The sequence below is a fragment of the Eleutherodactylus coqui genome, chromosome 10, assembly GCF_035609145.1.
Source record: "Eleutherodactylus coqui strain aEleCoq1 chromosome 10, aEleCoq1.hap1, whole genome shotgun sequence".
Taxonomy (NCBI): Eukaryota; Metazoa; Chordata; class Amphibia; order Anura; family Eleutherodactylidae; genus Eleutherodactylus; species Eleutherodactylus coqui.
In genome coordinates, this window is record NC_089846.1 from 133,569,160 (window position 1) to 133,585,992 (window position 16,833).

Below are 16,833 nucleotides of genomic sequence, written 5' to 3' on the forward strand. Positions count from 1 at the left end.
TCTGTACGCCTCTGGTGGGCACTGTAGGAATAAATATAGACACCTAAATAAATGTGTTGTGATTTAGTCCTATTGCACAATAATAGTCTGAATTCTTTTAATGTTTAACCACCATGCGGGACACAACCTGTTCTCCAACTATGAAACTGAGGAAAGACCAGGCATTGCTCATGTTAGATTAATGTAGTACGAGAATTGCCACCTAATTGTTTCCTCCTGGAGAGACATCGGGAATTCACCTGTTACACAGAAAGGAGTGTCTAATGGGCGCAGTACACTTAATAAAAGCAATGTACGACAAACACAAAGATGTACTCGGCAGAAGAAGAGGAAAGCATACAACAGTAAAGAAAGCAAAGGGACATCACAATGGGAAACTGGATTGTCAATCACTGGTTCTCAGTTGTAGTTCTGGTAAGGAATTGTATCTACTTGCTGCTTATGTATATCTGTCTGAGATGTCTTCTGTTCCTGTAAATACAATTGTTTGTAGTAGTAGATGTAATATAACCCAAAATGGATACAAAAATGCAACATTGATACATTGTAACTACAACTTTCCTTACATTTTCTTTTTACAATGTAAAGGAGTTGTGAACCTTTAATCATCTGATACTAATCTAAGCTACAAGCTGAGGAGCTGCACTGCTGATACAGTAATGTGTCCATGGCTACATTTTGAGGTCCATATTATGTCTCCAATACCATTAACCCCACAGTTATTCATATTACAGCTTCAACATCCAGACTTTCTGTCAATTCATACTCGGTTCAGTAGAACAATGGCGGTGTTGGCCATAATAGTGTATGAGTACTAAATGATAGATGTTTGTATTTGATGCTCCAACACTCATCCAGCCATCTTTTTGTTCCAGCTGCTTCAATTCAAGAAGCATAGCAGAATCCTGGGCAACCCAAGCTATAGTTTAGGTAAATAAGCAAATCTTCTATTCTCAGCGCCCTTTTCTAACATAAGATCTATTGGAAAGCTAGAACGCTATAAGCACTGGCGTAACTATAGGGGATGCAGGGGATGCGGTTGCACCCGGGCCCAGGAGCCTTAGGGGGCCTATAAGGCTTCTCCTCTCCATATAAGGAGCCCAGTACTATGAATAAAGCATTATAGTTGGGGGGTCTGTTACAGGTTTTGCATTGGGGCCCAGGAGCTTCAAGTTTCGCCTCTGGCTATGAGATATGTTTATAAGAACTTCAGACAGGATTTTGGATTGAATATGGGTACAGACTGGTACCCCTACTGCAGGTGCTCTACATTTATAATGTATCTGCTGTGATTGTTGAGCTACAATGACAGTGAGTCTTCCTTCACTAATAGCTTTCTTTTGGTGATTTTTCTAGTTTGCTAAAAACCCAATGAATTAATGGCTTTTTACCAGCCTTTAGGTCGTTTTTTTTATACTGCATTTTCTCTATGTGCGAACCCCCCTTCTAGAGAAAGCAGATTTAATATTTATTTTAACTTAACGAACACTTCAAGACTACTTCTACTTAGGAGGACCTTTTGATGATCCGTTATACGGAAAGATTATCATTAAAGAAAGAAATTGCTGGATCATTCAAATTTGAATGATAATCATCATTCAATGTCAGCCCAGCCAACGATCCTACGAGGCAGGATACATGGATGCTTAGCATTCATTTCATGCAGGCATAAAAGTCATTGTTGGCTCATTTGCTAATCGTTCAGTGATTGTTCAGTGATTCTCATTCACTGGTATGATTGGCTGAATCAGCGTAATAGGCTAACACTTTCTGTAGAGAAAACTTTTCTGCTGTCATATGTAATCACAGCCCACCTCCTCCCCATCTCTGCACAATAACCTCTGCACAGCTCACAGAACATGCCTGGAACTGTTTTACATAGAAGTCAATTGGTCATCTCATGTCCATCATGTGAATGGGCCATGAATTCTGATATAAAACATATTTCTAAAGGCTGGTAACTGCAGCTCAAACAAGATGGCAGACCCCATAGTCATGTACAGAAAATGGAATTAAAAAACCTACAATCAGAAAATAAATGAAAGAGTTACAAAAAGGGAGATGTAGTACTTCAAAACCAAGAGGATCATCGATGAAGATTAAAAGGGAGACTCATCCGGTGTATACATGGGGGCGAAGAGAACCCCCCTGCCACACCAAACAACCAAACAAGGCTGAAAGATAAAAAACACCACTTTGCCTCCAAATGTACATCCCTCATGGAAGAATGCTCATTGTCAGTTCAGGAACCAATGGGGACAAAGTATAATAAGCAGAAAAGCCAACAAAAAAGAGTAGCGCTCAGGGTAATGGACCGATGATTACAGGCACATACATGTACAGCCCAAAGGAAAACTTACTTCAAAGGAGGAATCTGATTACCGTCCCTCACCTCCCATATCCAGATCTGTAACAACACTTATGTCGTCAGGTTAGGAATTTCCACCAGATCAAGGAAGTAGCTCCATGATATTTATTCATAGCTCTACATAGTCAGACAGCCAGAAATGTATAATAAAGCTGCCAGGCAACATACTTCAGAGTCTTAATGACTCCTTCCTCAGTCCAGATACACAAGAAAACTGCAATCATGGTGTCTATAAAATCCAATAATTAAAACGCCAAGTAAAGAACCACCAGGGTGACTTCACTAGACATTAAAGGGGTGGTCTGAGTTGTAGCCCCTCTTTAAATTCTGTTTTCCATGCACTAACATAACAAATAGTCATATACTCACCTCTCCCCACACTCTCTGTGTCTCATGACAATGCTCAGTCCTCTGCTCCTTGTTTCTTTATAGGATAGGAGATAACTTCATAATGGATGGGGGTCTCATCCTAAAAAATCGGCCAATCCCGAGAATGAGGTTCCCATGTCTTCTCTTCTGTCACTTTGGGCTTGCTGTCCCCACTCACAATGATGTCGATTGAATGGATCAATGACCGAGCATGCGCAGCCACCACTTCATTCATTTCAATGGACTGATGGAAACAGCAGAGTACAAGAACTTGGTTATCTCTAGCAGTCCAATTGAAATTGCGTGTGGTGCCACCATGACTGTTGCTCTATTTAACCTACTCCGCACTGCAGGGGGTGCAATGACTCCAAGGGAGGGCAAGGCAGGGACACAGGATCCTTGTTCTCAGGATCGGTAGAGGTCTTAGCGATGAGACCTCTACTGATCATGAAGTTATCTCTTATCCTATAGATATGGGATAAGTTTAGATATTGGGATAACCCCTTTAATGACATCAGAAGGAACACCCATTTTAGAATAATGTAAAGAGCAACATTTGCCTTTTAATTGCTACTAACTTTTCAAACAATTTGTGCTAGGAGAGGATAACTTTCAATACTTTAAGATAGACCCTTTAAGAATGATTTGCCTTCTCCAGCCCTGCAATATCTATTTCCCGTTATCGGGGTCTTCTGGCTGTCTGGCCCATGCAGAAAAAAAAATTGTTAGGTGGAATAGGCAAGAGAACCTTCATCACACTGTTATAAAGAACCGATATTGAGATGTGACCAAGACTGGCGCTTAGTATTTTATCTACATTATTTTGGGTCACCTTATTAACTACATTTGTCAAGCACAACATAAGAAAAGTTTGACTTGGTCATGTTGTATGGTCTGAAGAGATTGTAATCCCAAGTGATTGTAATTGGCCAACATTTTGATTAGTTTATCCTTAGATAAGCATCAATATCAGGGGTGTAGCTATAGGGGGTGCAGCGTTAGCAGTCACTACGGGGCCATGGAGCCTTATGGGGCCCAAAGGTTCCTCCATCACATAAGAAGAAACCAGTATTATAAATAGCACATGATTGGTAAGGGGCCCGGATACGGATTTTCCATCAGGGCCCACGAGCTTCTGGAGAGCTTTATGCAGTTACTGGTAGACAGTGAGAATGCCCTTTATCCGCCATTCTTGAAAGAGCTTGCTCCTTTTGCTGCGCGGGAATTCCAGTTTTTTCATAGCGGTAAATATTTAGATACATGAGAGGGTCATATAATTTTTGATGTACCTCCTTCCATGCCTTAATGGTATCTCTGAGCACCAGCAATGTTTGACCTTAGGTGGTTACACTCTAAGTGAAGTATGTAACAAAGTGCAAAAGTTCCTTGTGTGATGGAAACTAAATTTTGGCTAAAACTATTCTTTTAATAGCCAATAAACTTTATTGTCAGCTGAAAGCACATATATTGTTGGAGTCATTGTGGAAAATACAAGCGTCTAACGAAGGATAAACATTGGTAACGTTTGTTCATGCAAGATAGAACATCTTATTAAAATGCATGAAAGACGGAAGCTTTAATTTCGCAGGGTGTGGAGTAGAACGTTTGTAGCGGATGTATACACAGCCACATATCTCATCTATAAAAGCAGTGTGGGTATAACATATAAGGCAGTTTATATAGGTGGAATGGCCTGTAAAGGGTGAGGAGGACAGGAGGTCCATATTAAGGAAGGGAGGTATCTGGACAATCTTCTATCAAAGAGGCTCCAGGTCTCTCAACCCCTGCCCGTCTGATGAAGAAGTATCAGTACTAATGGTATGAGGGGGATTTACACAGCAGTCCTAAATAATAGGAATAAATCATTTTTTAAAATGTGTCCAGTATGTGGCAAATGGGAGTGTCAGGGTAATATATTCTAAGTACAGCACCAATCAGGCCCACCCCACTTGCCCCGCTGCCGGCGATAAGAAGAAAACACCACACGGAGGTCTGGTATAGTTTCTCACACGGGACATGGCTCTCCGCCGTCCTTTATTACAGATTACATGAGATCTTATACCCTTTGTCCCATCACCAGCAAGGGGTGATGGGCTCATAACCATATATGGGCAGTCCGGATTTCCGGCCTGAGACAGTGAAAACAGCCGTTATATTGCTACGGTGCCTCTGGCTTATGTACAGAAAATCACGTATTCAATTAACTCCAGTGCAAAGAATCACCCACTCAATTCTAAGAAAGCGGCCAAGCATGCATTCTCCATACATGGGAAGTCCGGATTTCCGGCCTGGGACAGTGAAAGTTATGTACATTTGAACATCTTGATATTGCGCTTCTGGGAAAACAGCCAAGTACATGCGGCCTTGTGTCTGGTTCCGTATCTTCTCTGAATTTCTAGAACATCTCTCTCAGCCTTGCAAAGCCTTGGAATATCTGATGTAAGGCGACATATAAGTTTTTTCTCATTTGGAATTGAATAAAACTTGCATACAGGTATAAAGCATAAAAAAAACATATGGCAATATATATATATACCCTCACAGGAGGGACTGCAATTTCGGAAAGGATGGGTTGCCCTGAGGAAGGGGGGAGGGGGGGGGGGTTATTAGGGTCAAAGCCTAATCTATATCACAAGGATTTACACTCCAACCAGATCTCCCCAACCTTTGGTCAACACTGAGGGCATATGGTCTGATATTTTTTTTTAGCCCACGTAGGGAATTGTCCACTTATGCAGTATATTGAAATGCTATAGTACTGCATTACACTATATTCTTACAGACATCGTAATGAACCGTGCCAACAGCATGTCTAACTAGACAGACATTCGTGGTAGCCCTGGGAGCCTTCAGAAGGTCTTAGACTGCCACAACACTCAGACAGCACCCCACAATCTCTTCACAGGGTGGCATTTAAAGGGTTAACAGGTTAATATGATTGGAGTCAACAACACCTGAAGTTTCCTGTACTTGTATGGCACATATTGAGAAAAGGATAACCAGAGAGGACAGAAGAAACATAGCAGCTATCTAAAGAACAGGAGATTTTTTTTTTGTCTAGCCATGTCTAATAAACATTTAAAGCAGTTATCTTATTCAAGCATTATAGCATGAGGAAGTGATTGCCATAGCATTGCATTATACTGTATTCTTACAGGCATCCTAGTAAAACATGCCGCAGGCACGGCTTAATAGGTGAGCATTCATGGCAGCCCTGGGAGCTTTCAGAAGGTCCCAGACTGCTATGACACTGAGGCAGCATGCCATGATCTCACTATGAAAATATGTATAGGGAAGCACCAGAGATGAATAAAATGTATATTATCCAAATGGAAGAAAAAGGATTAGGACTCATCTGGCACCGAGCGGGAATCCCTCTGAATAAGGGATAAAACCGCTCAGTACCCACGATCCTGGCTGGCAGGATATAAATTAAGTCACTCCTGGTCCACGGTTCGAAGTTCAGGCGGCAGCATGAGGGAACCACATTACTACCAAGTAAAGGGTTAATGCCCAAGAAAGCAAGAATTGCCAATAAGGAAAAAAAAGTGATCTGGCATCAATTTTTTCCATTAGCTTGATCTACTGACTCATGACCATATCTTCATGACCATAGTTGATGTGATTCATTTCATCACATGTCGGAATCCATGTTGTATATGTCATTTGTATGTCTTCAAATAAAGCCCACTGTAGGATTTCCGGTCCGCAGGGGCAATTGTGCCCATAGTGTATATGTTTCTAAACAAATCAGACAATACATATGTTTTAATTCAATCTATTCTGTGAAGGGCAAATTTTCAATATAGACTTTTTCTGCCTCTGTGAAGCAATACAGAAGATCAGCCTCCATGGGAATCAGACATGAATAGGACCATACGGTCAACACCTAAAGCCATACAGAGCATATTATGCCAAATTAGAATCCTCTGATAGGTATTCTGGCTTTCGATGAGTCTGGCCAGCTTTTCTAATGCGTAATTGAACAAACAGGGTGATACAGAACACTCCTGGCATGTCCCCTTCTGAAAGGGTAAAGGGGCTGAGTTATACTGGGTTGTATAACCTTGTTTGTTGATTAGCATAAAGCTTACGTAAATAAGTACGAAAAAACACTCTGGTGGCATCCAGCACCTGTTCCAACCACCGTCATCTTACATGGTCAGATGCTTTTTCTGCATTAGTGGTGACCAGAGTTGCACCACACCTTTCCCCTCGCCCTTCCCTGGTAGAAGAGCACATCACGTCTAGAACTATCAGGACTGTTCTTCTGTTTGTAATCACTGACTTCCCTTATACAAACCGTGAAGAAGTGATCAAAGCAAAAAGAATGCCAACCAATCTATTGGCTGGGAGTTTAGAAAATATGGTCATTTTAAGTCTGCCTGCTCTGAGCCCTCGTCCGTTTAGGCCTTAGTTAGACGGGCGTTTTTTCGCGCGATTTGCGCATGCGCATGCGATTCGCGCATATATAGAACCAATGTTTCGCTATGGTATCGGTCACATGTCCGCTTTTTATGCGGATATGTGATAAATTATAGGACACGACGATTCGCAGATCACGCCTATCTGCGTTTGGCGTTTTATGTGTGCACCAAAATCATTTTTTTCGCCGGTCAGTCTAAGTTTCATGCGCATTTTGATGCGCACGGCGATTTTTCTCCGGTCAGACGGGTGTTTTGCTGCGACGATTAACATGGCTAGGTGCAGATTTTTCCCGTGATTTTTCGCCCCCGGTCACGCGATTTGCACATGCGACATGCGATGCACAAATCACGCGAAAAAACGCCTGTCTGACTAAGGCCTTAGGGAGCAATTTACTATAAGCAACATTAACCTTCTAAGGCCTTAGTCAGACGGGCGTTTTTTGCCGCGATTTGCGGATCGCATGACGGATGTGCATCCGCAAATCGCGTGACCGGTGCGCGCAAGTCGCCCGCAAATCGCCCGAAAGTCTGCTCCTAGCCGCGTTTCATTAGAAACGGGCCGGAGCTGTCCAGCGCATTGTATTCAATGGAGACGGCAATACAGCCGTCTCCATTGAAAGCAATGCGCTGCGGGCGAGCCCGGGATGAATTGTCGGTAAGGGCTTAAATATATAAGCCCTTACCTGCAATCCATCCTAAAATGTGTTAAAATAAAAAAAAATTGCATTCTCACCTTCTGCCTGCAGCTCCGGGCAGCTGTCCTGCAGTGGGTGTGAAGGGGGTGTGAGTCAGACCTGCCCCCTGATTGGCTCAGCGCTGAGAGGCAGCAGTCACTCACCCATTCATGAATTCATGAATGGGTGTGTGAGTGAAACCGGCCTCTGATTGGTCAGGCTGTGACCAATCAGAGCAGATCATTCAGCAGGCGGGGATTTTAAAGCCCCGCCGGCTGAATAGTGCCGAGAAGCAGTTCAGGAGAACTGACAGCGGCCGCGGCTGGACTCCGGCTGCAGCGGAAAGGTGAGTATACAATTTTTTTTTATTTTAACACATTTTAGCATGAATTGCAGGGAAGGGTTTATATATTTAACCCCTTCCCGACAATTAACCCCGCGCACGCCGGCAGCCCATTGCTTTCAATGGAGCGGCTGTAGTGCCGCTCCATTGAATTCAATGGGCAAACATCGTTCTTCTCTGCCACAGCTGTTACAGCTGTGGCAGAGAAGAATGATTTATCTTCTATATGTTCTCAATGGGGTCAGCGCTGCTGCCGCCGGCCCCATTGAGCGCATATACAGAAGCGAACAGGAATCGCAGATCGCAGATAGGTGCGATCTGCGATTTTTTGTTCTATAATTTTTCGGACGAGCGCATAAAAAGCGCTCATGTGTCCGATACCATTGCGAAGCAATGGTTTTAAAAAATCGCCGGACGCATGCGCATGCGCAAATCGCGGCAAAAAACGCCCGTCTGACTAAGCCCTAAGAGTCACATCAAACTTTGAAAAATACTCCCTAAAATTTAACTTTTTACATTTTTTTATCTTTGATTTTGTATTTATGTCTTATGTAAATATATTTGGTCGCCTTAAGTCCATTTTTAACTCTTTAGTGACATAACTAATTTTGGCCTCAAAAACTGGTAAAATGTATCCCTTATGTGTCCCAGCAGCCATAACTTTTTATTTTCTTGTCAATGTAACTGTTTGCCATCTTGCATTTTGCGGGACGCGTTCTAGTTCTGGAAACCAGTTTTGGGTACATATAATGCACTGAATAACTTTTATTAAAGCAATTTCCCCTTTGTTTTTTAGGGTTTCTTATTATGGTGTTCACCACGTGGTATTAAAAATATTGTGTTCACTTTATTCTGCGGATCATTACATTTACAATAATTACTACTTTTGCACAATATAAACACTTTCTTTTTTTTTTTACCAAAAAGACTTTTTGTTATCCCTGCATTCCAAGACCAGAACATTCCCCTTTATCTGATGTAGGAGCGATTATTTGTTACAGCATGACTTGTAGTTTTATTGGTAACTTTTTCAGTCATTTAATTTATAGTTTTTTCTTAAAGTTTTTAGTTCAGTTTTTGCAGAACAACATCTAACATGTTAACTCAGTAGGCAGCAGGGATGAAAGCCGCATGTAATGTCATAGAAGGCATAAGCTCCATGTTGTACATTTCTGGACTCTGTTCCAAAGCTGACAATAAAAGGCAAGCAAATATAAGGCTAAAAAAAGGCCAAATTAACTAATAAAAAGAAGAAAAATGTAAAAATACATAAAGATGAATTACCAGGTAAAGTTTAGATCAGCTGATACAGTTCTGAATGGTTCTTGTGGTTTTACATATTTAAGAATGTTATCCAAGCGTGAAGGTTTAGTTAATCTTTTACATTTTATCCAAGCAGATCAGATAGTATGTAATTTCGGTATTGACATTGTATCACATGCAGGCATTCTTTCATAAGTATATGTCTGGTTGATCAATACGGGTGTAGAGTATCACCTAAACGTAATCTTCGTTTGTGTTTCAATGTTTGTGCTACATTTACGTGTTTTGTCTGTTAAAATAATGGCCCGTTTCCATTCTTTATTCTTACATTTTTGATTGAACTTTGAACTTCTGATTCCGTTATTGTATGGCCGCCTGCAGACGAGCGGGTCAGATCCGGCAGCGAGAATTCTCGCCGCGGGACCCGACCTGAGAGCCTGCAGGGACGAGCGCGTACTCACCCGCGCCTGGCGGCCCCGGCTCTTTCATGTGCCGGCTGCCTCGCAGCCGGCGCATGCGCAGACCGGAGCCGGCGGCTGGGTGAGTGCGTGCCCCGCACAAAAATAGGTCATGCCGCGGTTTGTTTGCCGCACGAGATTTCGCGCGGCCAGACCGCGGCCGTCTGCATAGGAGTGCGTATTGTAATGCACTCCTATGCAAACTTTCAGTGGCGGAAATCCCGCCGCGGGATTTCTGCCCGTGTGCAGGCGGCCAAAATGTTTTCTAAAAGTATGAACGATTGTGAAGTAATGTGTGTGTATATATATTTTTCAATAATGTTCCCTGATAAAAATCCTGAATATGTGAGTATTTCCTTAAAGCAGGTTAATACCTTTGAAGAAAATGTTATATTTGTAGATATTTGTAATCAGCCCATTAGTAGCTAATTGGCTTCATTTGCATGCATTTAGAGAACAGCAGGTGGTCTGCTCTCTAAATACATCTGCTTTGTTCTGCCGCCAGCAGCAGCCTGCATACAATGCTATCAGTGCTGCCCAAAGAGAACACAGCATGCCATCCCTGTTATCAGAGACAAAGGCTTTTATGCTGTGCAGCACTCAGTGAGGCACACATTTACAGGCAATGGGTATAGCACAAAAGCCAACATTTGGATGGATTTTGAGTGATAATCGTTGCGTGTAAATCAGCCTTTAAGCATCGGTTCAAAATGGCACTGGTACGGCTTCTTATGGGAAGCAGTTATTGTTATACATATTTTAAACCATCGCATTACCAGTCAAAGGAATATTTCGTTTGCAGGTAATGTAGTGGATTTTTATGAATATTCATGAGCAGGATTCTACCATTCTATGATTTGAGATTTGTGTGTGCTGATTTTGTAGTAAGAAATCTACCTGGATTCTTTTATCACCTCCGATGCGTTATCTAGAGGAGATATGGGGTCTATTAACGTCAGGATAATACCACTGGCATATAATGACATCAAGTGATATCTCCAATCTGAATGCCTTTGATTAAAAAAAAATCCCTCTAAAGGCCCTTTTACACGAGACGATTATCGTTCTGGTTGTTCCACACCCTGCACCCCCACGGTGTTGTGAACGATAATCGTCCCATGTAAAAGCATGCAGAAACTGAACGACTGGACGAGAGTCATCCAGTCATCCAGTCATTCAGTCTTAAACATATTTAAAAAACGAACGGCACATCGTTCAGTGTAAACGTCAGCCGTTCAGTACTGAACGGCCGCTGCTTATGGTGAATGGAGAGGGGCAGGGGAGAGCGGGGAGAGAACTTTCCTCCATTCACTCCGCCTCCCTGCCGGCTTCACTGTGAGCAAACCAGCGATACTCGATTCTGTGTAACAGCACAGGACTGAGTATACATGGGGACAAGTGTCGGGCATTGTTGCTATGGAAAGCGCAGCCCCCCTGTCCACGAGCAGAGAATCATAGCGATTCTCTGCTCGTGGCTTGCAAATCGCAGCATGCTGCGAATTGCCGCGATTCTTCGTGGTGAGCCTATCTGTCAGATAGGCTCACAGCAGAGATCCGTTCTCTGGTTCCTGTTCCCGGGCGGCGGAGATCCGCTGTGGGATACCGCAACTCCTCTGGACAGGCAGCCTAAATCAAATCAGCGTTCATTTTTCTAGGTACGCTTGTACACAGTTCTAAAGGAACTCTGCAGGGAGATTGTTCCCAACATCTTGGAGAACCAAACACAGATCTTCTGTAGATGTTGGCTTGCTCAAATCCTTCTGTCTTTTCATGTAAGCCCAGACAGCCTGGATGATGTTGAGATCAGGCCATACCATCACTTCCAGGACTCCTTGTTCTTCTTTCCACTGGCTATAGTTCTTAGTGACATTGGCTGGATGTTTGGGGTGGTTGTCCTGCTGCACAATAAATCTGGAGTCAATAAGACGGTTCCTATTTTTGAAAATAAATCTCACCTTGCAGCACGTCCTCCGCACCGACTACAACGTTTACACCGTATTATTATTTTAAACTCTGACACTCTCCAAGGACGCCCGGCCCCCGCTGTGCTTTACAGTTCCATCCAATGCTGGTTTCCAACTGCACAACTACATTCCAAAATACATCATCTTAGTGAGCCTGAATGGGAATATGATATGTATTCTAGGTGTTCCATATTCTTAAGGTGATCATTACATCATTTTCATTGGAATGTGTGATTTTTATTTTATCTGTTTTTTTTTTGTCATTTTCACAGATTTGGGGTATTTCATCCCATTTAGCATAATTCAGATTTTCACCTTTTGCTCACCTTTTTCCTTATATTTGTGTTTTTGTCTTGCAGATTGCCTGGCTTGGACTAAACATTTTCATATTTATTTATTACTACATGGTATATGATAGGCAGGATCAATATGCATATACAAGAGTTATATTGGGAGTAAGTATTGACCGATACATCGTGTATCTAAGAAAATGTCAAGTCTAAATGTACATAATGGCTGTGCTGTATTTACTCTATAAACTAGTGACTCAATGCTACCCCATTATAGGGGAGCTACCTCCAGTAAGTGGCACTAGAAAGACCACTTTTTGCCTTAATGAAGGAGAGCTAATTTGCATACCTTCTCCCAGGGAGCATTGCCTGTAAGACTCCCTTAAAAAAAGCCAAACAGTAACCTGCACTGTATTGACAAGGGGCAAGAGCCACCCAAAAAACATGCCTCCAAGATGAAGGTGGTGAAGGACCACTACTGAAGACCTGATGCCGGTAGAGGAAGAGATGGAGCATATAGTGGTGGGACTGGTGTATGAACCAAAGTCTGAAGAACTGATTCATGAAATAGGGTTTGCTAGAGTTCCCCAAAGAGCTGCCTAAGGCCTTGCTCCCACAGGTCTAGACTTAAGACTTTTTCATCTTTTCACCCACCAGAGTTGTGTTGCTCACTTGCTGTAGGAATGTGCTTTTAGTTTTTTCATGTACCACAACTCACTGGCCTGGCAAGGGTCTCATGGCACTGCCTACTCGTCTGTTGGGGGCAGCGCAGTTATTGCAGTGGTTGCTATCCTTATCGGGTAGGATGGGGGGCGTTTTCACACTTGATTCCATCCGGGAATCCGTCCGTCATGTGTACCATTAATGCATGAGAATCCCGATAGTGGAAATGAAACCATTGAAAACAATGGTCTTGTTTCATCCCATCATGCAGCCATGATTTTGACGGCCGCACAGCGGGACTAAAACACGCCCATCTGCCTAAGCCCCAAAACTGGCAAATAACACACCAGTCTTAATAAATTCCCCCATTGTTTTCTGAAACTCTCCTTTTGATAATTTGCCCAAACTGAAGGTATTGGCTCATCCTGAGTCTCTTTGCTTCTGTTTTCTTTCAGCCGGCTCTTGCATGGGCTAGAGGAACTGCAGCGTGTCTGAACTTCAATTGTTTGCTCATTCTGTTACCGGTCTGCCGTAACCTACTCTCCTTTTTACGTGGAACCTGTTCAGTAAGTGCAACCATTAGCTTTACTTATTTTCTTAGATAGTTATCAAATCACAGTAGCATTTACACCTACAATAGAAGTAAGAGGGACCATCCAGGGATGTCATGTACTGTCCTGTGTCTCGGACAATCCCTTATGTTGGGTAATAATTCCGCTCTGCATTGGAGTTGAAGGATTTCCTTAAACCAATCAATGAACATTTTTTACAGTTTAATACAATTTAAACATTTTCCCTGGTATCTACTATGCTGTTGATACAGTAGCCATGAGACAGGCGTTTTCTTAAAGGGTTCTTCTGAGACTAAGATACTAGGTCGTCAATATGAGAGCAGTGGGGTCCATCAGTATTGACCTACACTTATCAGCTGTTTAAATTGGCTGTGGCACTCAGGTGAGTTTCAGTATTTAGCAGGCACAGCGCCGTAAATTGCATAGTGGCCGTGCTTGACATGGCAGCTGAATCCCATTCACTCAAATGGGACTTAAGGCCAATTTACATGTAACAATTGTTGCACATGAACACAACTCTGCGACATCTAAACACAAGCCATTGTGCACTTTTCATTCACTTTTCGTTTGTCGCTCAGTTTTGGCCTGCATAAAAATGATAGCCGGCTCGCTCACTTCTCATTATGTTGAACCACTCCTCGCTCGGTGTTTCACGGAGGAATGTGAAGCACTGAATGAGAATTGGACAATTAGCAGCAAAGATCTGCCTGTCTTAACATTCTGCACGAGCGCAAACAAATTAGCATGGATGTCACTCGCTTGTGTGCGCCTTCAAACCAGAATCGTCACATGTAAAAGGGCCGTAAGCTGTTCTCAGGCAATGTGACCGATGCAAGACCAGGCAATTAAAGCATGCATGTTGGAAGAATCAGGCAAGATAGACGCTTGTTCAGTTAATAGCGGTAGAACCTTTATCGAATGTCCTATGCTTGCGGTCTAGAATTGTGTCCTTATCTCTTATATTGCTTTCCTTTTGGTTTTCGCTGAAGTCCAGTGGCAAAACTGGATGTAGGCATTATATAGTTGTCGACTACAGATGAGCGAGCACGCTCGTTTAAGACTGATGCTCGATCGAGCACCATGCGGGGGACGGCAGGTGGCAGGGGGGAGGAGCATTAGCCTTAAACGAGCGTGCTCGCTCATCTCTATTGTCGACAGATCATTTCTACTGATTCCCCTCTCGACATGCAGCAGACACGGCCAAATGGACATGTTATGCGCTCATTGAAGTACAAACTGTTACAACTAATCTTGGTAAAAGAACATGTTTTTGTTTTGTGTGATTTTTTATGGGATTCTCTGATGCAAAAAAAGAAAAAAACAGTACAAAACACATAAATCTAATCGAATAAGGCTTGAAGTTGCTTGATCATTCAATGAAAGATATAAAAGGAGACAGTTGGTGAGTCCCCATGAACTCATCAGTAACTGCCCACAAAAGTCACATTAGTGGACAGCTCAAGGTGAAGGTCCCACTCTTAGGGCTCCCACCCACTGGCGATATTTCTTTCTTGCGCTGCGAGAGCACGGGAAAACTCTCGCCTCGCAGAGCAAGAAAGACGCCGAATTAGAACCAGCATATCGCTAGTGCTTTCTATGGGGCCCCATTGAAAACATAGGGAGAATGCCGCGGACTTCTGCCACAGCTGTCACAGCTGTGGCAGAAGTCCGCGGCATACTATCCCATTGCTTTCAATGGGATCAGCACTGCTGCCGATCACATTGAAAGCACTGCTTTCTGGCAAGCCCTGCAGTATGATTATCGGGGAAGGGCTTGAAATATAAGCCCTTCCCCGATAATCATCAATAAGTGGTAAAAAAAATTTTTTTTTAAATTACTCACCTCTCCACCGCTCAGACGTGTCCTCCGGCTGGCTCCCCTGCACTGCTGTTAAGCTCTCTCAGCAGGCGGGGATTTAAAAATCCCCGCCTCCTGAAAGGGCTGTGCTGATTAGCTGATGGCTCAGCCAATAGCAGCTAGTGCTTAGCTATTGGCTGAGCACTCAGCCAATGACAGATAGCCCTTAGCTAGTCATTCATGAATAGCACTATCTTACCGGAGGACACGTGTAAGCGGCGGAGAGGTAAGTAATTTTTTGTTTATTTTTTTTACCACTTATTGATGATTATCGGGGAATGGCTTATATTTCAAGCCCTTCCCCGATAATCATACTGCGGGGCTTGCCAGAAAGCAGTGCTTTCAATGGGATTGGCAGCAGTGCCGATCCCATTGAAAGCAATGGGATAGCATGGCATTCTCCATTTCTTTTCAATGGGGCTAGCACTGCTGCCATTGCCCCCATTGAAAAGACTGGCGTTATCCCCGCGTGATGCCGTTTTTTTTTCTCGCACTGCGCTGCAAGAGTTTTCCTTTACTCTCGCAGCACAGTGGAGAAAAAAACGCCAGTGGGTGTGAGCCCTTAATAATATGTCATTTTAGGTCCAAAATTCCAATTCTGATTAAGCAGGTAATATGCAGCTTACATAGATAATGCTTCACAAATGTAACCATACAATACGTTCTCTTCCAGTGTTGTCGACGGTCAGTGAGGAAACAACTCGATAACAATCTGACCTTCCACAAGATCCTGGGTTATACAATTGCCTTTCTAACAGGTAACATATTAGTCTTTTGATCTGTTTCTGCTTTTATTATATATTTGCCTAAAAAAAATGTACAATTTAATTCAAGCCTACTGAGACACGCCTTAAGAGTATTCGTAAGAGTGGCTTCACATCTGTGGCTCCGTGGCTGATTCAGCACAAAACACCGCTGTATGCAGCACTTTGTCTTCAAGTAAAATGACGAGGAGCTGAAAAAAATTGGACGGAATCCATTATAGTCAATAGGGTCCACTCGGAGCTGGGTCCAGTTCTGGGCACCCCACTATAAAAAAGACAAAGAAAAACTGGAGCAAGTTCAGAGAAGAGTTACCAAGATGGTGAGCGGTCTGCAAATCATGTCCCATGAGGAACGGTTAAGGGATCTGGGAATGTTTAGCTTGCAGAAGAGAAGGCTGAGAGAAGACTTAATAGCTGTCTACAAATATCTGAAGGGCCGTCACAGTGCAGAGGGATCAGCCCTATTCTCATCTGCACAAGGAAAGACTAGAAGCAATGGGATGAAACTGAAAGGGAGGAGACACAGATTAGATATCAGACAGTGAGAGTGATCAATGAGTGGAACAGGTTACCACGGGAGGTGGTGAGTTCTCCTTCAATGGAAGTGTTCAAACAAAGGCTGGGCAAATATCTGTCTGGGATGATTTAGTGATCCTACACTGAGCAGGGGGTCGGACCCGATGACCCTGGAGGTCCCTTCCAACTCTACCATTCTATGAATCTATGTTCGCTTTCATCATAAGACAGATCTGTTCGGCCAAGAGGTTTCCCTTTTTTGCTTCCAGAACAGAGCAGGAAAACAGAACCCCTGGCGCAGATG

At 43.1% G+C, this 16,833-nt stretch overlaps 1 protein-coding gene across 1 annotated transcript in view; it reads left to right on the forward strand.

Annotated features, from left to right (window-relative positions):
• The first annotated feature begins 259 nt into the window (after nucleotides 1-259).
• Nucleotides 260-16,833, forward strand: part of NOX1 (NADPH oxidase 1) — a 35,321-nt gene continuing 18,747 nt past the window's right edge. The window contains exons 1-4 of the mRNA XM_066581871.1: nucleotides 260-414; nucleotides 12,226-12,321; nucleotides 13,275-13,385; nucleotides 15,923-16,007. Coding sequence (XP_066437968.1) covers nucleotides 370-414; nucleotides 12,226-12,321; nucleotides 13,275-13,385; nucleotides 15,923-16,007 — 337 coding nt within the window. The 5' untranslated portion in view covers nucleotides 260-369. The remainder of the gene's footprint in view (nucleotides 415-12,225; nucleotides 12,322-13,274; nucleotides 13,386-15,922; nucleotides 16,008-16,833) is intronic.